Source organism: Pollachius pollachius, assembly GCF_949987615.1.
Source record: "Pollachius pollachius genome assembly, chromosome: 4".
NCBI lineage: Eukaryota > Metazoa > Chordata > Actinopteri > Gadiformes > Gadidae > Pollachius > Pollachius pollachius.
This window is the reverse complement of record NC_136937.1, coordinates 29,877,309-29,903,207: the sequence shown is the minus strand read 5'-3', so window position 1 is coordinate 29,903,207 and position 25,899 is coordinate 29,877,309. Positions and strand designations below refer to the sequence as shown.

At 44.2% G+C, this 25,899-nt stretch overlaps 3 protein-coding genes and 1 long non-coding RNA gene across 7 annotated transcripts; all 4 read right to left on the bottom strand.

Annotated features, from left to right (window-relative positions):
• Positions 1-1,505: 1,505 nt before the first annotated feature.
• Positions 1,506-5,373, bottom strand: LOC307075005 (uncharacterized protein). Its single transcript, XM_079735478.1, has 3 exons — positions 5,332-5,373; positions 3,694-4,640; positions 1,506-1,591 (listed from the first exon to the last, which is right to left on the bottom strand). The coding sequence occupies exons 1-3, from the start codon at positions 5,342-5,344 to the stop codon at positions 1,532-1,534; spliced, it is 1,020 nt and encodes a 339-aa protein (XP_079591604.1). The 5' UTR covers positions 5,345-5,373; the 3' UTR covers positions 1,506-1,531.
• A 129-nt stretch (positions 5,374-5,502) lies between these two features.
• Positions 5,503-13,820, bottom strand: LOC307074262 (uncharacterized protein; the record flags this gene model as incomplete). Its single annotated transcript, XM_079734279.1, has 7 exons — positions 13,578-13,820; positions 12,545-12,828; positions 12,299-12,365; positions 11,405-11,688; positions 11,161-11,227; positions 6,405-7,619; positions 5,503-5,861 (listed from the first exon to the last, which is right to left on the bottom strand). Exons 2-7 carry the CDS (start codon positions 12,740-12,742, stop codon positions 5,503-5,505), a joined length of 2,190 nt encoding a protein of 729 aa, XP_079590405.1. The 5' UTR covers positions 12,743-12,828; positions 13,578-13,820.
• A 2,242-nt stretch (positions 13,821-16,062) lies between these two features.
• On the bottom strand, positions 16,063-20,927 carry LOC307074998 (uncharacterized protein). Of its 4 annotated transcripts, none has more exons than XM_079735463.1 (7): positions 20,603-20,927; positions 19,318-19,450; positions 18,432-18,715; positions 18,184-18,247; positions 17,405-17,586; positions 17,164-17,230; positions 16,063-16,725 (listed from the first exon to the last, which is right to left on the bottom strand). In XM_079735463.1, exons 1-7 carry the CDS (start codon positions 20,897-20,899, stop codon positions 16,181-16,183), a joined length of 1,572 nt encoding a protein of 523 aa, XP_079591589.1. In that variant the 5' UTR covers positions 20,900-20,927; the 3' UTR covers positions 16,063-16,180. The 4 variants fall into 4 exon arrangements, with proteins under 4 accessions (XP_079591589.1, XP_079591591.1, XP_079591590.1 ...); XM_079735465.1 differs by having other exon boundaries at positions 16,063-16,722; XM_079735464.1 differs by having other exon boundaries at positions 17,164-17,227.
• A 1,122-nt stretch (positions 20,928-22,049) lies between these two features.
• Positions 22,050-25,778, bottom strand: LOC307075007. The gene is made up of 3 exons (XR_013811828.1): positions 23,847-25,778; positions 22,982-23,172; positions 22,050-22,766 (listed from the first exon to the last, which is right to left on the bottom strand). It is a non-coding gene; the product is annotated as an uncharacterized lncRNA (long non-coding RNA).
• Between the last annotated feature and the right edge of the window lie 121 nt (positions 25,779-25,899).

Here is a 25,899-nt window from a genome sequence, read left to right as displayed (position 1 = left end):
TAATTCCAACCAACCAGGGCAACGTTTTGATATGTTGAGGGGAGTGTCTTATGTCCGCAATTATTCGAGAGCAAACGCCCAGAAATGCAGGTGGAAGTTGTTTTTGAAAGCCAGGTGACTCGTCGCATTGGAAGTTATCACAGGTATTTCTGACGTTTTTCACCCCAGAATGCATTCTGATGCATGGCAAGATGGCGGAGTGAGAGGCAGCACTTTTGCAGGCTCCGGGTACTTGTTCTTTATTCAGTCATTGAACCGTGATAGAAACAGTTTACAACCCCTCTGCTAAACAGCTATTTAACATCGTGTCTGATACAGTGACAAATAGAAAACAGTTGAGCTTTTTCTTTTTGTGACTTTTCTTTGTTCGAGAGGCAAACTTAACCGTTAGCATGTCTGATCACGACTACAGCTTGGTTGCTCTCCATGAGGCATGTGACGATATCGACATCGATGAAGACGTATGTGCAAATGCAAATGCTTCAAAAGAATACAAACTGAACAAACACCAATAAAAGAGCCGAATCCAAAGAAAAAGAGAGGCCAAAGCGTAATGGAAGACGGAAACACTAATGCTACGAGAAGTTGTATTGCATAATTATTGTTTTGTCTTTAAATGTTCAATAAAATAAATAAATAAATAAATAAAACAAAGCCTCATCTGAAACTCGCCTAAAATTTGGCCCGAGTTGCCGAACGGAAGTAGAATCATAACAGCGTCATGAGGTGTCGTTCACGTGAACTTTCCGACGTCACGAAAATGTTTTCCCCATAATTTCCAGCGATGTGTACGAAAGACATATCAAAGTACTCTGTTATTGCACGTGGAACCACTAGGAGTCGGTGAATCCACCTCGGTGCAGTTCACCTTCTGAACTGCACCGACATACGCACACACACAAAAAGGGCTGTAGCACCAAATTCTGGGCCCTGAATACAAGAGGTACTGATGGGCCCCACGATTGTTGGGGGGGGATTTTTTTTTTTTAACATTCCCATGGGCCCCCCCTCTGCTTTGGGCCCCCAAAAGCCAGTCCACCTTACACCCCAAGTCCAGCGGCCCTGCACAGACACACACACAATAAGCAAGTCAAAAGAAAAGAAGAACAAAGACCCAACACAAACCCTACTTTTGTTAGTGAACACACAACATAATGAATCAAGATAGGCTTGTTATCCTTTCCCCTAACTGAATTACTCATTCACTCAAGAGTATTGAAGAAACACTTGTCCCTACACTGTCTTGTGTTTCAACACATTGTAGTGCATTGTAGTTAACTTTGGCTGTGTGTGTGTGTGTGTGTGTGTGTGTGTGTGTTTTGAGATTTCAGCTGAAAAGGTACTGGGTTTGATTCCCAATGTCTGCATCCTAAACTGTAGCATCCAATAGATCAGGATTCCTCCTAAAGGCCGATTCATACCTCCGGATCCGGACGAAATTCGTCCGTCAGTTCCAAACGTTGTCTCCGGGACTACCCTTCAGACCTCCGTCCGGTTTCAGCATTGTCATGGTTGTTACGCAATACATCCTCTAGAGAGCAGTGACGGTCGTGTCACAAATTACCGGCATCGACAATCGCAAACATGGCATCTGTGGAGGAGATGATTTTGCTTTGTCATCAGAAATCGGCAAAAAAAAAGGCGCAAAAAGTGTAGGCCTACGCGGCGGTGGCATGTGACACCCCTCACCAACCCGCAGATTATCTCCTCAAAATGTTGCGCCATTTTTAAATGACCAGTTACAACTCATTGCCAAAGCAGTGGAGCAATAAAATAAAAAGGTCAGGTATATAGTATAATATAAGCATAAAACATTAAATACAATATATACACATATCAGATATTATACTACTCTATCTATTTTCGCGAATGGTCTGACTTCTGACTCTATACTGCCGCCTCGATTTCCAGTGGTATTGCTCCGTTTCTACCGGAGCACTCTGGATTCGTAAGCTCAGAGGCGACGGACCCATTGACGGACGAAACACCTCCGGGACCGGACGAAACGGTCCATATCCGTATTTACCGTAGGGTGTGAATGGGCCTTAACCCCTACGTGGCCCTCATCATATGTATCTGTATACACTGTTTAACCCCTACCTGCTTCTTAAAGGCGACATATTATGGTGTTTTGCCAACAAGTTAAACATAGTAGTTGAGTTCCAGAAAACATGTTTTTGAAGCCGTTTGCTGGAAATAGCTTTTAGGGAAAAAAATCTCACCTACCACTATTTCCCTGTTTCAGCCCCTTCAGAATGCTCTGTTTCTGGTGTCTGTAGCTTTAATGCAAATGAGCTGCTGCCCATTGACCAATGAGCAGTCAGATTGAACCACAGCATGGAGGAGAAGGGATTGTTGCCGTTTGCGGACTCTTGGAGCTCTACATCTATATAATAATAATATTATAGTCGCGGTGGTGCATCCGTGGACACGGCCATGAACCGCGGCATGGAGGAGAAAGGGATTGTACTCCGGGAGCTGAGCTGCCAGACTGCCGCCGAGCTCCCCGCACCGGAGCTGCCAGCTTCGGCGGCAGTTCAGCTCCCGGAGTACACCACCGGAGTCCGGCGGCAGTCCGGCAGAGAAAGGGATTGTACTCCCCGAGCTGAGCTGCCGGACTGCCGACAAGTTCCCCCCGCCGGAGCTGCTCGTCCGCTGGTCCACAAAATCTTAGCTGTATAGCTATCGTCTCATTTAATGTATGCTTGGTAACTTTGCTGCCTGTATCTTCCCATGATCAAGCTCTAAAATTAAATACAATATTTTGCTGTCAGAAGTGTCCTAGAAATAAGTTACCCATCACAGACATCAATTATTAACAATAAAAAACAAAGCGAATCAAAAGTTGGAAAGTGTTTAAACATCATGAAAAAAATAAATGAAAAGCATTAATTTCAACAAATACAGGATAGAGGTGTCAATCAAAGCATCTTGTTACCCCATGTCAAAGCACCCAATTGCTCATGTGCTTGAGCATGTGCACTTCTAACCAGAGTGACGCCTGATTTCCACCGGGGACGTACGCGCCGCGGAACGGCTGCAAACTCTGCCCTGCGTCCATTTCCACCGGGCGCGTAACGGCAGCGTAGCGCTGCCTTGCAAGCCAGCCGTATTCACGCGAGATCACGCGATAAACCTAAACCTAATGTACTCACCTTCCACTCGCAAAACTACTGCAATTAAACGCCAGGCTTTGTCCTTTCTGACATTGTCCTTATAATAAGGATGATTTTTTTCATAAATTATTTTATGTTGCTCCACTTCAACAATAAGTCTCTCGTCGTCCATGTTGTCGACCCTCTGAGACCCTTTGATTGATTGACTGCTGACCTGGTGCCACCGGTCATGACGTAATGTTGATGTGAAGTTGAGATAGGCTACATGACCTGAGTATTGTGTTTTATTTTGAAAATTGACCAGATGCTCTATGGCTTTTACTTTTTCACTTCCTGCCCGGCTCGATCTGCTCTGTTGAAATTGACGCGGTTCAGCAATGGCTCGCGTCAAAGATAGAAGTGCAGCGGAATGATAGCGCTGCGGCGCGCCGCTCCTGGGATGCTGCTGAGACGTTCCGCAGCGCGCCCGGTGGAAATGGTTTCATTGATTACAGTGGCAGCGATCAGCAGCAGTGACCGCGGCGCAGCCGTTCCGCGGCGCTTACGTCCCCGGTGGAAATGAGGCTTGAGTCCTTACGTGGATCTTCAGGGAGGAAACACGACTGAAGCGCATCGTGCATTGGTCACACTTGTAGGGCTTCTCCCCGGAGTGAGACCTCATATGTATCTTCAGGGAGGAGACATGACTGAAGCGCATCGCGCATTGGTCACACCTGTAGGGCTTCTCCCCGGAGTGAGTCCTCATGTGGGTCTTCAGGGCGGCGCTCTGACTGAAGCGCTTCGTGCATTGGCCACACCTGTAGGGCTTCTCGCCAGAGTGAGTCCTCATGTGGATCTTTAGCTTGGAGCTCTCTCCGAAGTGCTTCATGCATTGGTCACACCTGTAGGGCTTCTCCCCGGAGTGAGTCCTCATGTGGATCTTCAAGGTGCTTTTCCGACTGAAGCGCTTCATGCATTGGTCACACTTGTAGGGCTTCTCCCCGGAGTGAGTCATCATGTGGCGCTTCAGGTGGCTTTTCCGACTGAAGCGCAACGTGCATTGGTCACACTTGTAGGGGTTCTCCCGAGAGTGAGTCCTCATGTGGATCTTCAGGTCGCGTTGCCATTGAAAGCGCTTTGTGCATTGGTTGCAACCGTACGGCTTGTCGTCCGTATGGGTCCTCATGTTGACGATGATATTGGCATTGTTGGGAAAAACCTTGCCACCCAAGACACCTGGACGGCCCTTGCGGCTGCCCTGATGCCCAGTAAGCTCCTCAAGGCGGACGAGCCGCACGCTGCAGTTCAAGATCTTGGCCACGCTGTGGTCTGCAGACAGCGGGCTCAAGACCTTCAGTTCTGACGTGGCAAAGAGGGTGTCATGGCCGTCCACCGCCAGTGGGCCCTCCCCTTGTCGGTAAACGCTCAGGATCCGCAGCTCCCCGCTGTGACTGGACATGTGGGAGGAGCCAGGGGCGTCCACACCCAGACTCTCCGAGGTGGCGCCGCGCTGCATGCTACGGTTTCCAAAGGCATCGCAGACTTCTGCAGAGGAAGAAAAAAAATACAGCAAGTAATTGTTTTAATACATTATTTGCATAAAAGGAGGCAGTGTGTATTTGTACACGTAAAAGAAACCATTTAAAGATCTCCTATATATATATATAACAATGTTTATAGGTCATAAAAGTCGAAAAAGCATAATTGGTGCTCTTTAAATGTACAGTATGTGTATATAACATTGACCCAGAGGGTTTAAAATGTGTGTTGCAGACACAGATTCACAGTTTTGGAGAGGGATGTCTCCTCCAGCAACCTCCTCCCTAGACTCAAAGCTCAAGCGTGTGACCAGATGGAGGAAACTCGACAAACACCAACGCAAAATGATCTGACCACAACATGACATGCGAGACAAGTGCAAATATTCTATTTTGACAATAACAAGCGACAACGTGTCCTTCCCTGTAAGCTGTTCAGCTAACATTTATACATTTTGAATTCATTGATGTTTGAGAATGATAAAACCAGCTCATGTGATATCTGTCTTGAAACCCTTCTGGGTTCTTGACTGATTCCGTCTTTGAAATGCAACTCCCAAGTTTGACTCGTGTTTTAGCAGGGCTCTGGTCATGATGCTTTTCCAAATAGGACCAGGCTTTTTAGCGCTGGTAGAATCGAGTACATACTCAGTTGATCCAGGCTGTCTGCTTGCATGGATGCAATGTGTATTACTAACCTCCAGCGGGCATGCCTCCACCAATATCCTCTTCAACCTTGATTGAAATGGTGTCGGGGGTCTGCTGCTTTCCACATAAAGAAGGAAACACACACAAGACATTATTTCATTTGCACAGAATAGTTGTCAATCCCCACTAACGACACATTGAATCATAAAGGTTTGTGCTTTCTAAGGGTGTGTGTGCTGGAGTTGTAACAGAGGAAGCCCCTCTTTTGGATTGTGAATGAGAAGATGATTTCCAACCTGCACACTCAGCTCCTCGCGGCAGACCAGCTGCTCGCCGCGCTCCAGGCTCTTGGACACGCTGTGGTCCGCAGACCGCGAGTTCAGGGCCTCCACTTCTGACGCAGTGAAGAGGGTGTCATGGCCGTCCACCGCCAGTGGGCCCTCCCCTTTTCCGTAGATGCTCAGAATCTTCAGTTCCTTGCTGTGACTGGACATGTGGGAGGAGCCAGGGGCGTCCACACCCAGACTCTCTGAGGTGGCGCCGCGCTGCGTGCTACGGTCTCCAAAGGCATCGCAGTCTTCTGCAGAGGGAGATTTTTTTTTTTTACAGAAAACAATTGTTTTGATACACTGTTTGCATAAAAGGAGGTGGTGTCTATTTGTACACGTGAAAGGAACTCTTTAAATGTATGTGTATGTAACATTGACCCAGAGGGTTTAAAATGTGTGAACCCTCCGGCAGCGAGGAGGTTATCAGGGCGGTTGCCGCGCGGCGGTGCAAGCACCTAATGCCTTTCTATCTACTGGGGGGGGGTCATAGGCAGGCTGGGGGAACTCATTAATGTTAGAAAACCTCAAAGTGAAATTTTCATGCCATGGGACCTTTAAAAAATGAATGTTTTTGCAATTATGTAATTCATCTTCTGATAAATGCACAGTAACATCGCATTAAAGTAACTGCAAGAAATTGATAAAGTAAAAGTGTATTGAATTCCACCACTGTCTGAATTAAAATTATGATGTAGAGTTACAGCGTGTACAGGCCTTAAATATTCCCTCCGTTTCAAGACGCCTTATATCATGTTAAGATTTATGTGCCAGCCCAAAATAATCTCTGGTCTCACCCTGGCCATCCCACTGAAAATGTTCTTGCTCCGCCACTGAGCGCTTCATGCATTGGTCGCACCCGTACGGCTTCTCGCCGGTGTAAGTCCTCATGTGGATCTTGAGCTTGGAGCTCGGACTGAAGGTCTCTGTGCATTGTTCACACTTGTAGGGCTTCTCGCCGGAATGAGTCCTCATGTGGAGCTTCAGCTTGGCGCTCTCTCCGAAGCGCTTCGTGCATTGTCTACATCTGAAGGCCTTCTTCTCGAATTGGTCACACTTGTAGGGCTTCTCCCCGGAGTGAGTCCTCATGTGGCTCTTCAGGGTGCCTTTCAGACTGAAGCGCTTTGTGCATTGGTCACACTTGTAGGGCTTCTCCCCGGTGTGAGTTCTCACGTGGGTATTCAGGTCGAAAATATGACTGAAGCGCTTCACGCATTGGTCACACTTGTGAGGCTTCTCCCTGGAGTGAGTCCTCATATGGATCTTCAGCTTGGGGCTCAGACTGAAGCTCTTCGTGCATTGGTCGCACTTGTAGGGTTTCTCCCTGGAGTGAGTCCTCATGTGGGTCTTCAGGGTGCCTTTCAGACTGAAGCTCATCGTGCATTGGTCACACTTGTAGGGCTTCTCCCCGGAGTGACTCCTCATGTGGCGCTTCAGGGTGCATTTCTGACTGAAGAACTTCATGCATTGGTCACACCTGTAGGGCTTCTCCCCGGAGTGAGTCTTCATGTGGATCTTAAGTTCACATTGCCATTGGAAGCGCTTAGTGCATTGGTCACACCTGTAGGGCTTCTCCCCGTAGTGAATCATCATGTGGCGCTTCAGGTAGCCTTTCCGACTGAAGCACTTCATGCATTGGTCGCACCCGTACGGCTTCTCGTTTGTGTGGATGGTATTGTTGGGAAAAACCTTGCCACACAAGACACCGGGCCGGCCCTTGCGGCCGCCCTGATGCCCAGTCAGCTCCTCAAGGCGGACGAGCCGCATGCTGCAGTTCAGGCTCTTGGCCACGCTGTGGTCCGCTGATAGCGAGCTCAAGGCCTCCGGTTCTGACGCTGCGAAGAGGGTGTCATGGCCGTCCACCGCCAGTGGGCCCTCTCCTTGTCCGTAAACGCTCAGGATCCGCAGCTCCCCGCTGTGACTGGACATGTGGGAGGAGCCAGGGGCGTCCACACCCAGACTCTCCGAGGTGGCGCCGCGCTGCGTGCTGCAGTCTCTGATGTCATTGTCTTCTTCAGAGAGGAAAACAAAGACGGAGAGAAAGTAAAGGTTTTAATTCATTATTTGCACAAAGGGATACAGTATGTACTTTGTACACACTTGTGTGTATTGGAAGTAGGGCTGGGCGATAAACCGGTAGTAAAATTGATACCGGTATATTTTCAAAAGAGTTGAGACAATATCGCCATACCGGTATATTATTTTGATGTTGCCTTGCGAGCGTTATTTGATAAGGCCGACTGCTGCTCTGTGAGCCTCCAAGCCATGTTCAGCTGCTCCATCCCGCCCCTTACATGTACGTAGTGTTCTCCCACCCACGTTACGCATCACAACAAACTTTGAACAAAAACATGGTGGTAGAGTATGAAACCCGTAAAGGGACGTGTGTGTGTGCGTGTGTGTCGTCAGTGAGTGAGTGGACGAGCGCGGAGAGCGAGCGGTAGCGTGCGTGTCAGTTTAGTGAAGTAATGAACGAGTCCTTTTGTGTGTAAGAATAAAGTACCCAGCCTGTCAAGAATCGGTGGCCGCTTCATTCCGACCATATTCTGACCTATAAGCAGACCCACTGCCGGTCAAAGTGAAGTGTGTTTCCCCCGAGAGCATCGGCCCTGGAGGGAACGTCTCCCCTGTGCGGGTTCCGTATGTTTCAAACAGGCAACACTATTGTTTTTTTATTACACAGGTCTTCTCAATGCCGTGGAACGCTCCGTTCACTTGCATTGGCTCTTCACAACTTCCGGCTGTGAATTTATATTTGATAATTCACAGTTTCTAAGTATAATTGACCGCTGTCAACGCAAACAAAGGATTTTTGCCTCTAATGACGTCTTTGGTATCACTCCACAAGTAGTCCGGTAACTTTTCAGTCCAAGCGTCTTTGGTTGCTAAGCGACATCAACGACTTTGGCTGACTATTTCTCTGCTGATCAACACTACGAATGCTGGTTACAAATAAATTATAAAAAGGCTAGGGCTGGGTAAAAATATTGATTCATCAATGCACTGCAATTTATTTGTTCTCGATTCAATTTCGACTTAGAATTGTTTTGAAATCAATTATTTCCATAAAAAAAAGAAAAAAAAGAAGCATACTAGTCATTGTAATCTAGAAGGGAGTATGCCTAAATGTACATGCCCTTTTACATTTGTCCATGTTATGATTGTTACTTTTATCCTGCAAGTTTACCTCAGGAACAATACTATACAATGGTGTATTCCCTTTTTTCTAGTTAAAGCACAATGAAATGGTTAGTTCATTTTCAAATGGTTAATTCTAAATAATATTTAGGTATTTTTGTCATCATTGAATCAGTAAGAGTGAACTCTTTCAGATTAATATAGAAGCTCTTAAACTTGATTATACAGCTCTTCCAGTCAAAGTGGTGACAGATCATCTGAGTTACCTTGGGGTATGTTTTACCAGAAATTTAAAAAACCTATTTAAAATCGAATTTCCTCAAATTATTGGATCAGGCGAAGCAAATATTATCGAAGTGGTCTCCTCTGTCTTTTTCTCTTATAGGTAGAATAAATTCAATTAAAATGACACTACTCCCAAAGTTCCTATATCTATTCCAATGTCTCCCCATCTTTCTCCCCAAATCCTTTTTTGAGGCCCTTGACTCTTTAATTATAAATTATATTTGGAATGGTAAACACCCTCGGTTACGGAAAGCTTTTCTTCAAAGACCCAAACAAGCAGGTGGAATGGCCCTCACTATTTCCAATACTATTACTGGGCTGCTAATATCCGATCTTTGGTGTATTGGGTGCATTTTCACCTTGACGACTCAGCCCGAGTCTGGGTAACAATGGCGCTATCCAGCGCTACTAGCCCATTGTCTCTATCTGCCCTCTTAAGTGCTGCACTCCCACTCTCTTCGGCTATTCCCAACAGTAGTCCCGTGATTAAGCACTCCCTTCCGAATCTGGACCCAATTTAGGAAGAATTTTTGACTGCAGAATTTTTCACTTTTCAGCCCAATTGCAGCTAATCATTTGTTTGCTCCCTCAACGGGGGATGGTGCATTTAAGATCTGGCATAAAAAAGGCTTAAAATGCATCGGCGATTTATTTATTAATGATTTATTTGCTAGTTTTTCTCAATTGACTTGAATTGAAAGATTTGGTATCGAAGACTCTTTTTTTCCGATTTCTGCAAATCAGGCATTTTACACAGAAGTTAACTCCCCAATTCCCTAATAATCCGCCAGCAAATTGTGTCGATATGTTTCTTTCTGTAAAGCCCACATTGAAAGGCTCAATTTCTGTGTTTTTCAACCTTATTTCGAAGTTGCATAGCCCTCCATTAGCAGTTATAAGAACCCTGTGGGAGCAGGAGCTAGGTTCTGCCTTCACAGATCACATGTGGGATTCAGTCCTGGATCGGACACACTCTACCTCCATGTGCGCCCGACATGCTCTTCTGCAATTTAAAGTAGTACATCGTATCCACATATCTAAAACTAAATTAGCTCGTATGTTCCCTGATGTAGACCCGACCTGAGATAGCTGTAAGAGCGCACCTGTGTCACTCTTTCACATGTACGGGTTGTGTCCCACCTTGACTGAGTTCTGGACAGTTTTTCATCAGTTTTTCAAACAATTTCTGAAGTACTTCAGCATCAAATTGAGCCAAACCCTTTTACAGTGATTTTTGGCATTGCTCTAAATTCGGGCTTGCCTAAGGTGAAGCTGAAGGTACCGGCATTTACCTCATTACTTGCTCGTAGGGTTATCTTACTCAAGAGGAAAGATCCTGCTGCTCCTTCCCACTCACATTGGATTAGAGACATTATGTCATGGATGAACCTAGAGAAAATACGTTACACTACTTAGGGATCTGAGAATACATTTTACAAAATATGGCGCCCTATCTTAAATTATTTTAAGAAGCCAACTACAACAATACCAGAGTAGCTACCCCCTCCCCTCTTTTATTTCATTTAATTTTATTTATTTATGTTTTTGTTTCATATTGATTATTTATTTTTATTTTTTAAAGTGTGTATTTAGTTTCTGCCATTCTTAACCTCTTCAACATTTATTTATTATTTTGTGTACTAATTTCTTAATGCAGGATTGTTTGTAATCAGGTGTGAGGGTAGGATATAGGTGGGGTATGCTTGGGTAAAAAAGGGCAAAAAAAAAAAGTATAATCCATTGTACTGCAATTGCTTTGCAATTTTGTCATTTAATGAAAAAACCTTTGAAGGAAAGCCTCCAGCTGATAAGGCACCGCTACGTCTCTGCCTTTTAAGGATGTGGGGACGTCATAAAGACACAACCCAGGTCATCTGTTGTTTCCTATCACCCGTTTTACCAATACTGTAGTTATATTCAGTTCTGATTCAGCATTCCTGACACCTGTTTGCCATGAAGAAGATGTGAATCATTCTACTATGAACTGTATAAGTAGTCCTCGTGTTTTAGCAGGGCTCTGGTCATGATGCTTTTCAAAAGAGGACCAGGCTTTTTAGCACAGGTAGAATCGAGTACATACTCAATTGATCCAGGCTGTTTGCTTGCATAGATGCAATGTGTATTACTAACCTCCAGCGGGCATGCCTCCACCAATATCCTCTTCAACCTTGATTGAAATGGTGTCTGGGGTCTGCTGCTTTCCACATAAAGCAGGCAACACACACAAGACATTATTTCATTTGCACAGAATAGTTGTCAATCCCCACTAACGACACATTGAATCATAAAGGTTTGTGTTTTCTATGGGAGTGTGCTGGAGTTGTAACAGAGGAAGCCTCTCTTTTGGATGGTGAATGAGAAGTTGATTTCCAACCTGCACACTCAGCTCCTCGCGGCAGACCAGCAGCTCGCCGCGCTCCAGGCTCTTGGCCACGCTGTGGTCCACAGACAGCGAGTTCAGGGCCCCCACTTCTGACGCCGTAAAGAGGGTGTCATGGCCGTCAATCGCCAGTGGGCCCTCCCCTTTTCCGTGGACGCTCAGGATCTTCAGCTCCTCGCTGTGACTGGACATGTGGGAGGAACCAGGGGCGTCCCTACCCAGACTATCTGAGGTGGCGCCGCGATGCATGCTACGGTCTCCAAAGGCATCGCAGTCTTCTGCAGAGGGAGAGAAAAAAGACAGAAAGTAATTGTTTTAATACGTTATTTGCATAAAAGGAGGCAGTTTGTATTTCTACGCATGAAATAAACTATTTAAACGTATGTGTATGTAACATTGACACAGAGGGTTTAAAATGTGTCCTGCAGACACAGATTCACAGTTTTGGAGAGGGATGTCTCCTCCAGCACCCTCCTCACTAGACTCAAAGCTCAAGCAGGTGACAAGATGGAGGAAACTCAACGAACACCAACGCAAAATGATCTGAGAACAACATGACATGCGAGACAAGCGTAAATATTCTATTTTGATGATAACAAGCGACTAAGAGTGTCCTTGTAAGCTGATCAGCTAACATTTACACATTTTGAATTCATTGATGTTTGGGAATGATAAACCAGCTCATGTGATATCTGTCTTGAAACCCTTCTGGGCTCTTGACTGATTCCATCTTTGAAATGCAACTCCCAAGATTGACTCGTGTTTTAGCAGGGCTCTGGTCATGATGCTTTTCAAAAGAGGACCAGGCTTGTTAGCGCCGTTAGAATCAAGTACATTCTTAGTTGATCCAGGTCGTTTGCTTGCATAGATGCAATGTGTATTACTAACCTACAGCGGGTATGCCTCCACCAATATCCTCTTCAACCTTGATTAAAATGGTGTCGAGGGTCTGCTGCTTTACACATAAAGAAGGAAACACACACAAGACATATTCTTTCATTTGCACAGAATAGTAGTTAATCCCCACTTAAGACACATTAAATCATAAAGGTGTTTCATATCTAAGGGTGTGTGCTGGAGTTGTAACAGAGGAAGCCTCTCTTTTGGACGGTGAATGAGAAGATGATTTCCAACCTGCACACTCAGCTCCTCGCGGCGGACCAGCCACTCGCTGCGCTCCAGGCTCTTGGCCACGCTGTGGTCCGCAGACAGCGAGTTCAGGGCCTCCACTTCTGACGTGTTGAAGAGGGTGTCATGGCCGTCCGTCGCCAGTGGGCCCTCCCCTTTTCCGTAGACGCTCAGGATCTTCATTTCCTCGCTGCGACTGGCCATGTGGGAGGAGCCAGGGGCGTCCACACAAAGACTCTCGGAGGTGGCGCCGCGCTGCGTGCTACGGTCTCCAAAGGCATCGCAGTCTTCTGCAGAGGGAGAGAAAAAAAGACAACGTCATTGTTTTGATACATTATTTACATAAAAAGGAGGCAGTGTGTATTTGTACACCTGAAAGAAACTATTTAAATGTATGTATGTAACATTGACACAGAGGGTTTAAAATGTGTACTGCAGACACAGATTCACAGTTTTGGAGAGGGATGTCTCCTCCAGCACCCTCCTCACTAGACTCAAAGCTCAAGCGGGTGACCAGGTGGAGGAAACTCAACGAACACCAGCGCAAAATGATCTGAGCATAAAGTGTCCCTGGAAAAGAACGCAGCATTATCTCCTCATCAGTAAACGCTAAAACTACTGCGGTCCCGTAGCTGGTAAAAGACAGTTGTATTCGTTTGTAGTATGGGGAGCAGTCCCTTGGTATCCAAGCAGTAGAGATCAGTCCCTGTACTCCCTTTGTTCAATTGTGCCCATTCTCTTGTGATCCCCCTGGTTTGCAGAGGTGCACGCTCAGGCAGAACGGTGATCCAAATAACAAAGAAGTGGACAACACTCGCGTTACAGTGTGTGTGTGTGTGTGTGTGTGTGTGTGTGTGTGTGTGTGTGTGTGTGTGTGTGTGTGTGTGTGTTCACACACATACCTGATGCCATCTACCTTTACATTAGCGACAGTAACTGGGATGTTATCTATAGAGCTGATGCTACAGCAACATTATAAGGGTAACAAGGTAACCATAAACAGTAAACCAACAACATAATATAGTGTTGGTTAACTAACTTGTCCGAGGTTTGTAGCTGAGCCGAGGAGAGTTGGTACTGATCCAGACTTAATGTTCAGACATTGAGCAAGTCCAGCTCTGTATTGGCCCAAGTTGAGGTAGCGGTCGTCTGTCAAATGTTTGGCGCAGACTGGCGCATCATTTCCAGAGAAAATAAAATTAACCCACTGGTTCTTCAGAGGGTCGGATGAAGGAACCAACAATAGACTCTTGTGTTCATTTGTACATCCAAACACTGAGCACCTGCCATGCTTCGTTCGTTTACGAGCCATAATCTCCTCTTCTTTTTGTTTATTGGCGGGACGTAACCATAGCCTTCATGTTGCATACCGCCACCAACTGTACCGGAGTATGTAACAACAGCATTTATTTATTTTCTATGGTCTTGAAAAAAAAGGAGATAAATAAATAAGTGGGTAAATAAGGGGGGGGGATTTCTCATTTAAATGAGAAATCCGGTGTAAAATGGATCTGGGATATGTTTAGCATGATAACGAGTTGGAATGTTCGCTTGGGAGCAAAAAAGCGCGTATAGACGCATTCGTAAATTGGCTGTATTCAGCCGATTCTACCAAAACGCTATAAACTTGGAACTATGGGGGCATTTTTTGCTCCCAAACGAACATTCCATCTCGTTATCATATCCCAGATCAATTTTACACCGGATTTCTCCTTTAAGTATTATATCACTGCCTTCTGTGTAAGTTATACACCCTCTCCTACAGTTCCCAGTATGTCACCCAAACTCCACACTCTTGCTGCTCTCTGCAATTTATCAGCCAACCTCGTTCTCTCCTCCGTATCTCTCACACACCATCAATACATGTCCCACAGTTTCTGTTTTTTCATCATTCACACCCATCCGTTCCTTTTCCCTATTAAAAATAAAGTTTTATTTAGTCCTGTATGTCCTATTCTCATTTTTGTAAGCACTTTATTCTCCCTTCTATTTTTCTTTTTAACACCATGCCAACACACATTTTTTTGTATATTATAATAATTTCTTTCAGTGATTTCTCTGTCCCATCTATCCTGCCACTTTTTTATTACAAAAATAAAATTGCTTTAACTTCTGCTTTCCCAAAAGGCATTCTATTAGTGTTCATTTTTGTTGCTATTTTGGCAACCACTAGGGGGCAGTGAATCCACCTTGGTGCAGTTCACCTTCTGAACTGCGGCGACGCACACACACACACACACACACGCATGCACACACACACACACACACACACACACACACACACACACACACACACACACACACACACACACATACAACAATAAGCAAGTAAACAGAAGAGAAGAAGAAAGACCCAACACGAACCCAACCCGTTAATGAACGCACAACATAATGAAGGATTCATCAATGAAGGCTTGTTATCCTTTCCCCACAGTGACTGAATTACTCAGAGAATTGAAGAAGCACTTGTCACTACACTCTGTCTTGAGTTTCAAACTTTCAACACATTGCAATGAAATGGAGTTAAACTTTGGCTGTGTGTGTGTGTGTGTGTATGTGTGTGTGTGGAAAGTCAGAGGAAAGTATATGCCTCAAATTTGACCACCCTTCACTCCACTGCAAACAGGGAGTGAAGGGCGACCAATGCTAGGAATCTTCTGACTTTGTCCCATTAGAATAATGCTGCGTTCTAGAGGGAGGTCCGGCGTAAACTGACTCAAGCATCACTGAGAGCTATACATTTAACCAGTTACCTTTTTAAGTGGATAATCTTCAATCATTATTGCCTATTAAATCCAAGGTATCAACTAGAAAAAAATGGCAGTAGAAAGACAGCAATAAGAAAGTCAAAACAAGAGGTAGTTGGCATCAAGCACAGAGAATGAAAAGGTAAGTGAAATGAACACAATCATGTATAATGTGGGGTTAAATTGCAGTCTATGTCATGAGTGAACTTTGCAGGATTTTTGTAATAACAAAGATAACGGTTATGACAACTTTAATAAACTATTGTATACAAATTACATAAACCCTGTTTACATTGAAAGGAATTTCTATACATTCTCCTTGGACCTAGCGATACCTCCCGTCCTCTCTAACTGTAAGGTGTTGTGATAGTTTATTTGCATTGCAACTGTAGCCACCGAGTCTGATACTGAGGCCAATCGACTGACTTCTTTGTTGTCTAGATTCCTTTAACTTTCTTGCAGGCATATTCAATTCACCAATAGTGTTTTGGAATTTAACTTGGTCTCTCCTCTGGCCAATCCTAAACTCCACGATGGCCACTCCTCCTCACCTTTGTATTTACCCACGATGTGAAAGTTTCCTATAAGAATCATGTAAACCTATCGTCTGATTCAATGTATGCTTAGTATCTTTGCTGCCTGTTTCTTCCCATGATCAAGCTCAAAATATTTTGCTGTCAGATTTGTCCTAGAAATAAGTTACCCATCCCACAGGCATCAATTACTAACAATAAAAACAGAAAGAGAATCGAAAGTTGGAAAGTGTTTAATCATGGTGAAAAAAAGAAATGAAAAGCAGTCATTTCAACAAATACAGGATAGAGGTGTCATTCAAAGCATCTTGTTAACCCATGTCAAAGCACCCCATTGCCCGCGTGCTTGAGCATGTGCATTTCTAACCAGAGTGAGTCCTCATGTGGAGCTTCAGATTGGAGCTCTCTCCGAAGTGCTTCATGCATTGGTCACACCTGTAGGGCTTCTCCCCGGAGTGAGTCCTCATGTGAATCTTCAGGTCGATTTGCCATTGGAAGCGCTTCATGCATTGGTTGCACCCGTACGGCTTCTTGTCCGTGTGAGTTCTCATGTGGACGATCATATTGGCATCGTTGGGAAAAACCTTGCCACCCAAGACACCGGGCCGGCCCTTGCGGCCGCCCTGATGCCCAGTCAGGTCCTCAAGGCGGACGAGCCGCACGCTGCAGTTCAGGCTCTTGGCCACGCTGTGGTCAGCGGACAGCGAGCTCAAGGCCTCCGGTTCTGACGCGGCAAAGAGGGTGTCATGGCCGTCCACCGCCAGTGGGCCCTCCCCTTGTCCGTAGAAGCTCAGGATCCGCAGCTCCCCGTTGTGACTGGACATGTGGGAGGAGCCAGGGGCGTCCACACCCAGACTCTCCGAGGTGGCGCCGTGCTGCGTGCTGCAGTCTCTGATGTCATTGTCTTCTTCAGAGAGGAAAACAAAGACGGAGAGAAGGTAATGGTATTAATTCATTATATATACAAAGGGATACAGTATGTACTTTGTACACACTTGTGTGTATTGGAAGAATTATATTTTGACATGCATTTTCCTTGTCCCCCTTTGGGTGGTCAAGGGTTACAGACTCCAGCTGAGAAGGCACCGCTACGTCTCCGCCTTTTAAGGATGTGGGGAGTTCATAAAGACACAACCCAGGTCATCTGTTGTTTCCTATCACCCGTTTTACCAATACTGTAGTTATATTGGGAGTAAGAGCTGATTCAGCATTCCTAACACCTGTCTGCCATGCCATCATTCTATTATAAACTGTATAAGTAGTCCTCGTGTTTTAGCAGGGTGCTGGTCATTATGCTTTTCAAAAGAGGACTTTTGCTTGCATAGATGAAATGTGTATTACTAACCTACAGCGGGCATGCCTCCACCAGTATCCTCTTCAACCTTGATTGAAATGGTGTCTGGGGTCTGCTGCTTTACACATAAAGAAGGAAACACACACAAGACATATCCTTTCATTTTCATAGAAAAGTTGTCAATCCCCACTTACGACACATCTTGAAGTTATGTGCTTTCTAAGGGTGTGTGATGGAGTTGTAACAGAGAAAGCCTCTCTTTTGGATGGGGAATGACAAGATGATTTCCAACCTGCACACTCAGCTCCTCGCGTCCGTCTATCGCCAGTGGGCCCTCCCCTTTTTCGTGGACGATCAGGATCTTCAGTTCCTCCCTGTGACTAGCCATGAGGGAGGAGTCAGGGGCGTCCACACCAAGACTCTCTGAGATGGCGCCGCGCTGCATGCTACGGTCTCCAAAAGCATCGCAGTCTTCTGCAGAGGGAGAATTTATTTTGTCTTTATACATTAATTGCATAAAAGGAAGCAGTGTGTATTTGTACACGTGAAGAAACTATTTAAATGTACGTGTATGTAACATTGACCCAGAGGGTTTAAAGTGTGTACTGCAGACACAGATTCACAGTTTTTGAGAGGGATGTCTCCTCCAGCACCCTCCTCCCTAGACTCAAAGCTCACGCAGGTGACCAGGTGGAGGAAACTCAACGAACACCAGCGCAAAATGATCTGACCACAACATGACATGCGAGACAAGCGCAATTACTCTATTTTGACAATAACAAGCGACAACGTGTCCTTCCCTGTAAGCTGATCAGCTAACATTTATGCATTTTGAATTCATTGATGTTTGAGAATGATAAACCAGCTCATGTGGAATCTGTCTTGAAACCCTTTTGGACTCTTGACTGGTTCCATCTTTGAAATGCAACTCCCAAGTTTGACTCGTGTTTTAACAGGGCTCTGGTCATGATGCTTTTCCAAAGAGGACCAGGCTTTTTAGCACAGGTAGAATCGAGTACATTCTCAATTGATCCAGAGTTTACTTCCGTAGAAGCAATGTGTATTACTAACCTCCAGCGGGCATGCCTCCACCAACATCCTCTTCAACCTTGATTGAAATGGTGTCTGGGGTCTGCTGCTTTCCACATAAAGAAGGAAAAACACGCACATGACATATTCTTTCATTTTCACAGATAAGTTGTTAATCCACGCTTACGACACATTGAATCATAAAGGTGTGTTCTTTCTATGGGTGTGTGTTGGAGTTGTAACAGAGGAAGCCTCTCTTTTGGATGGTGAATGAGAAGATGATTTCCAACCTGCACACTCAGCTCCTCGCGGCAGACCAGCCGCTCGCCGCGTTCCAGGCTCTTGGCCACGCTGTGGTCCGCAGACAGCGAGTTCAGGGCCTCCACTTCTGACGCGGTGAAGAGGGTGTCATGGCCGTCCACCGCCAGTGGGCCTTCCCCTTTTCCGTAGACGCTCAGAATCTTCAGCTCCTCCCTGTGACTGGACATGTGGGAGGAGCCGGGGGCGTCCACACCCAGACTCTCTGAGGTGGCGCCGCGCTGCCTGCTACGGTCTCCAAAGGCATCGCAGTTTTCTGCAGAGGGAGAAACAAAAGAGAAAGCAATTGTTTTGATACATTAAAGGAGGCAGTGTGTATTTGTACACGTGAATGAAACTCTTAAAATGTATGTGTATGTAACATTGACATAGAGGGTTTAAAATGTGCACTGCAGACACAGATTCACAGTTTTGGAGAGGGATGTCTCTTCAAGCACCCTCCTCCCTAGACTCAAAGCTCAAGCAGGTGACAAGGTGAAGGAAACTCAACGAACACCAGCGCAAACTGCTCTCAGCACAACATGATATGCGAGACAAGCGTAAATATTCTATTTTGACAATAACAACCGACAACGTGTCCTTCCCAGTAAGCTGATCAGCTAACATTTATACATTTTGAATTCATTGATGTTTGAAAATGATAAACCAGCTCATGTGGCATCTGTCTTGAAAGGCTTTTGGACTCTTGACTGATTCCATCTTTGAAATGCAACTCCCAAGTTTGACTCGTGTTTTATCAGGGCGCTGGTCATGATGCTTTTCCAAAGAGGACCAGGCATTTTAGCGCAGGTAGATTCTAAAATCAGCCTAGAATCTACTTCATCAAAAGTAAATGTACTCAAGATGGAAAGTACATACCTTCACTTGTTAAGTGGGGCCGCAAAGTCTTTAACGATAGCTGTGTGCCTACAGTACGTGTTTCCAGGTGGTCTGTCTGGCAGGCAACATCCCTTGAGAGAAGCAGCTGATTGTAAGCACTCGATGAGCTGGCCTGTGCAGTGACAACAGGGTCAAATTAGTACTCAAATTATTACTTTGTATATATTCCAGGTGCAAGTTGTAAGAAGATATAAGATAAGCATGTTTAGGTAATGACATTAGCCTCAGTGGCGGTCTTAACATAGAGGCATAGGCCGTGGCCCGCTTGGGGTCCCCAAAGCAGGGATCCCCCTTATAGTTGGGGGGGGGGCCCAACCAACCCCTCTTTTTTTTAATACACAAACAGAGACGAAGCAAGACGAGCATAAACACGAAAATAAAATTAAGGGTTAGTAAAAGGGTTAGGAAATAAAGTGACCCAAGCGGCTCAAAAAAAAGAAAAAAGCAATAGGACGCTGTTAAGAATTTGGCTGGGCGGCCCAAGATGAAACACTCTTTTACAGCTACTGTTGCTGATACAGACAGGAACAACAACGTCCAAAGCGTTGAACATGCCGCTACAGCAGCAGCAGCTAGCGTGTGAAGTGGCGCTAGGTGAATAAGACGTCAATAAGTAGTAATAAGTGGGCGTATTGGTGCGTTCCGGGCAACCCGTAACCCGTGTTTCACACCCTTCTACCCGTGACAGTGCCCTGTAACGGCAGTCAAACCAGCAACTCACTACCCGTGAATTCGTACCAGATCGATGTATTCCCAGTTCCAGCTCGTAACTTACGAGCTAAAAGTGTCACGGGAAAGGAACGCAGCATTATCTCCTCATCAGTAAACGCAAAAACTACTGCGGTCCCGTAGCTGGTAAAAGACAGTTGTATTCGTTCGTAGGGTGAGCAGACATTCTTAAAGATTCGGGACATTCCCTTGGTATCCAAGCAGTAGAGATCAGTCCCTGTACCCCCTTTGTTGAATTGTGCCCATTCTCGTGTGATCCCCCTGGTTTGCAGAGGTAAACACTCATTCAGAACGGTGATCCAAATAACAAAGTGTACAACACTCGCGTTACAGTGTGTGTGTGTTCACACACATACCTGGTCCCATCTACCTTTACATTAGCGACAGTAACTGGGCTGTTAGCAGCTAACAGAATGTGGCTGTAGCATTAGCTCTACAGCTTGGCTGTAGAGCTAATGATAGCCACATTCCAAGGGGAACAAGCAAGGTAATCAGACGGAGGTAAAGCAAAATGAGTGATACAGCGTTAGTTTACTTGTCTGAGGTTTGTAGCTGAGCCGAGGAGAGTTGGTACTGATCCAGGCTTAATTTTCAGACGTTCGGCAAGTCCAGCTCTGTATTGGCCCAAGTTGAAGAAGCAGTCGTCGGTGAAATGTTTGGCGCACACATACGTAACTTTGGGAAGTCGTGTCGGCACATTTCCAGCGAAAACGAAATGAACCCACTGGTTCTTCAGAGGCTCGGATGAAGGCACTAAAAATGTACTTTCGTGTTTTTTGTTGTCACATCCGAACACTGAGCACCTACCATGCTTTGTTCGTTTGGAAGCCATAATATCTCTCCACTCCAGGCATAGACAGTGTGGCGATCGTACAGTCTCTAGCTCATTGTCTTATGGGCGTGCCTAATTCTCTGGTCGGGCCAGGCATAGTAAGGGGAGGTAGCTCAGAACCCTTGTGACGACATAGGGGACCACATTGCAAATCAGCGCGCTTGAGACTTCGGTCAAGTCAGCCGTCATTCGTTCGTCCGCGGTTAAGCTAGCCGTCACACAAAACCTTCGTGCGCCTCTACTCTAAACAGCCTTTGTGTGGTATCTCGCAAGGTTTTCAAAATAAAAGCCTTCTCCTACGCTTGTGTGTTTGTGTGGATCGCTGATCGGCGTGAAAACGTCCACAACAAACAAGGGTTTTCAAAGGACCAAGTATGCACGTGAGGTTTTCAAAGGACATTTCCTCCGAAACTATACAGTAAAATCACGTGGTTCCTTGTGTACAAGTAGTCAGTACAACGGTTAATATGGTTATATTAGTCAATGCCGGAACTTATGTATGATTTTGTCTATAGCTCACTTCAAAGTGCTAAGATAATGCAATTTGCATATTAACCGTTTGGCTGACTACTTGTAGACACGGAACCATGTGATTTTACTGTATCGATTTTGAGAAAATGTCTTTTGAAAAACTCACATATGCATATTTTGGCCTATGCCTATCCCACCGCAGTGCACATGAATGTCCGCTGTCGGAAACACGCGTCGTGAGCGTCATCACTGGCGAGCCGTTGTGAGTACCAAATGTGTTCGGCTGCCAGTTCGGTTCGGGGTCCTGCGCTTACAGATGACGTATCGACACAAGCCAACGGACAAAACCCGGAAGGGTTGTTTATAAACGGTGCTCAATCAGTTTTGGTTTTGAATTCATTGAACGGAGCCCGTTCTCTCACAAAGCCATTGGAAATAAGTCTATAAGCGCTGATGAATGCATATTTTTATTTTCACATGTTAAAGTAAGGATCGCCATTGTTAAAGTTAGATATTACGACAGTATTTTCTGTAATGACAAAAGTACAGAATTAATATTTTCTATATACATTTTCTAGTTTCTATTTACTGAAAATGAAGAGCTTGGACAGTCATATGATTGATGAGATTTTATTTGCTCATACAAAACAGAATAAATAAGAATACATACAACTGAGGAACAGCTAAATGTAAATCCATAATAAAACGGCATGTTTAGATCCCATGTTGAATTGAGGATGAATTCATGAATGTGTTCATATTAGATATTCATCCTAGTCCTTGAATATTGATTTTTTGTTTAATGATTTTCCAGATGTTCACTGACTTGTATCCTTGCCTATACAACTAATAACAATATAAAATGTAACATTTTCCTCGTTTCCACTAGAGGTATCTTTGCTCTACAATTTAACAAACATCTGTAAAATAGTAAAAAATTCAAGGTAGGCCTATAAGAATGTATATAATTCATGAATATATCCTCAATTGGCCGTGGGATCAAAACATGCAGTTTTTTATGGATTTACATTGAGCTGTATGTATGTATGTGAATTGCAGTGTATGTGTTTGGATACACACACGGGCACACACACTGACATATTTGTATATTATTATATATTTTTTGATTCATGTGGCCTGCAGTGGCGATATCGCACAGGTGTATTCCCACAGGCTCTGAAAACAACAGTCATCAAGCCATATCTCCACTCCTCTCGACGGGAAGGGGGACAGCAGGGACGGCAGATGTCATCACAGTACCCCCCGTCGTAGCTGTCGGAATATATTCCTTCCAGTTTGCCTCTTTTCCCTTTTCCTTGCTGACATTAATAGGATGAAGGACAGGGGCAACCGTCTTCATCGCTTCCTGACGCTGACAACAGGGACATTCATCAACCTTTAAAGCAGTGAAATAAAGTTCCATTAAGATCTACTGGTATCATGGTATTACATAAGTATGACAAAGCAAATAACAAGTTCTCTGTATATTTGTTGCAATTTAAGGAGGTTACAGGAGACAGATTAAAATACTTCTACAGAATGTCTAAATTTAAAATAAATCCATCTCAATTCAGTCTCATAACTCACCTTTCAAAAAGTCCAAAAACTTACCCATTTCTTAACGTCCTCTCACAATGTTGCCCAGTGGTAGGATGCCTTTATTTTGTCCATTGTCCTGCGCCTCCCTGGATGACCTCCAGTGCCCAGGTTGTCATGGCACTCCCGGAGGACATCACAAGCCCGCTCATTAGTGCACACCACCAATCTTTCATTGTTTTTGTGCCTATAATACAACTCCTCATCTGATGCAGCGGGAAAAAAACATTCACTTAGAGCTGCCCTGACTAAGAGTTTTCCATTTAGAATATTCCCTCTCATTTCTTTTGTATAACAACATTACTAGTAAAACCAACAAGTTTTTAGTCAACTATTAGGGGGCAGCCCTACTTCATTTATGAATGTGTATGTACAATCTGTGGTTAGGTAACATTATGACAACAAGTAGCTTCAGGAAATCTAGTGAAATTGCCAAGTTACAAATAAAGGAACTAGATGTTTTGTACTTGGATGTTTGTTTAAAATAGAAAAACGCATTTGTCATTGAGAAAGTTAATATTTTAAACATCTTTGAGCATTTCTACATTGTCGTGTTATTATGTCACACATACACAAGCAAAATCAAACGATAACATTCTGAGGAAATACAAAAGAAATCAAATGGCAGTAAATAAGAAATATATTATCTTGGTGGCAAAAAAACAATTTACTTTTTTTTTAGCACAGTTTAAAGTATCTGTTCGATGTGAAATTCCAACTCGCAACAATGCGCAAGTCGAATATGTATTCATAAAACAAAATAAAATGCAAATGTTTTGGGCAGTACTTGGAAGAAAAAAGCAAAGGAATAGTGCCAATACAGAATACTTCCGATAAACTGGCTCAAATGTGCATTTGTGTTTGACACACTGTGACTTACCTTTCAGAAAGTAGGTCTTTGAGACCCTCCTAATGTTGGCCTTCCTGCTCTCTGGGTGTTGGGCGGTTGTTGTTAAGCTGTGGTATGTTTTTAGATTGAGGTAATGCTTGACTTCAGTATAAAACCCTTCCATTTCTGTGAAAATAAATGAAATAAACAAAGACAAAGGCAGTTTTCAGAATTAAGGCCAGAAAACAATTAATTCAATGGTATTAGGTTAAGGGTAATTATCACCTACAAAAGCCCCCCACACACACACACACAACTTCATACAAATTTAGTTCATTTTTAAAATTTCTATCTATTTTATTTATATTGTTTTTGCTTTATTATAAGTTGGCTGTAGTTATTTTGTTTTATTTCTCAAGTATGCTGCTTCTAATAGTTTGTGGCGTGTTTAGTCACATAAAAACGCCTCTTTTATTGATAGATTAGAAAAGAAAAGGAGATCGTTAATACAGTACTTACCTAAAGAGCGGAAAAACATGTCCACGTTTTAGTATGCGCATGCGCATTTAATGACATCGTTTACAGGAAGTGCGTCATTATTGCGCATCTAGGACCCCCGAACCGATCTGGCAGCCGAACACATTTAGTACTCACACCGTCTCGTTATCACACGGACCATGAACGCGCCTACACACAATTATACCACACAAACGTAGGTGAAGGCTTTTATTTTGAAAGCGTTGCGAGATGCCACACAAAGACTGTTTAGAGTAAAGGCGCACGAAGAATTTGTGTGACGGCTGGCTTAACCGCGGATGGACGAATGACGGCTAACTTGACCGCAGTCGCTTGAGCCTCCATTTTTTCAAAGTTGATCAGAACACCTAGTGCTCGTTTTACACCGAACGCAAGTTTTAGCCACTGGGGGACCAAAGGCAGGCTAGGGGAACTCATATTTATGTTTGAAAACCTCATAAAGTGAGATTTTCATGCCATGGGACCTTTAATTAAATAAATTTGGAAAGGCAAACTCTCGAATTAAATTTTCCACTTTACAAAGGGGAAAAATGTGCAGGTGGCCAAAATCTCCCTAATTTCCAATTTTATTTTGGGGCTGTTACCCATCGCCCCCTGCACTCTTGGTTGAATTGGGGCAAGAACTACCACTGCATTCAATACATAGTATATATTCTTGTATTGGTACGCGAGGTCTGGTCTTGGAATTATATTTCTTTTTGATAAACATTCAAACCTATGGCAATTGACAATATATGGAGAAAAGACATCATTAATTCCTTCCGTTATAAATTGGTCTAATCTGGTCCAATATTTTAATCTCTTGACGAAACACTGATCATCAGATGATACATTATAATTTCGTCTGGAGATCATATTGTACACCCCGGAAATTACTCCTGATGAAAGCCAGATAATCGCCGAATTGCACTTTGCACCCAGGGTAGTCCAGGCACTTTTGTTCATATGATTTGGGAATGTCCAGAGGTCTTCAAAATTTGGAAATGTGTATCTTGTCTTCAATCAAGCAATCATAGAATGTATTGCACTTTTCTCTCCATTGGTTCTCCTTTTGAACGATGATTGTCTTTTAAGGTTTTCTTTTCAACAAAGGCGGGTGTGGCTGGCCAGGCGAACGGCAGCAAAAAAAATAGTTGCATTACGTTGGAAGGCCCCGCAGTCTCTTCAGAGGCAACAATGGCTGCTTTCTTTTTTGGACATTCTCAATATGGAACAATCAGTTGGAAGAACAAATGGTGCAAAACCAAAGAACTTGGATATTTCAGCTGATGCGGCAGAAAGTGTTAAATTATTACTTTAATGTATTATTTGTCTGCAAGTCCTGTGGGTGGGAGGGGTAGGTCTGTCTCATGTCTACGTTGTTGATTGTATGTTTTGTATGTTATAAACTAATAAAAGAAAATAATATTCAACAAATTATAAGAGTTCAGACCTCTTAATTTTGAGAATCAATGTACGTCGAGGTTGATCAATGCAGCAGCTGAGCACTTGCCCAACGTAACATAATGTCTCCCCCCCCGCCCCCCACATTGGAAAATGATTTACAAAACACATGGTTAATAAACAT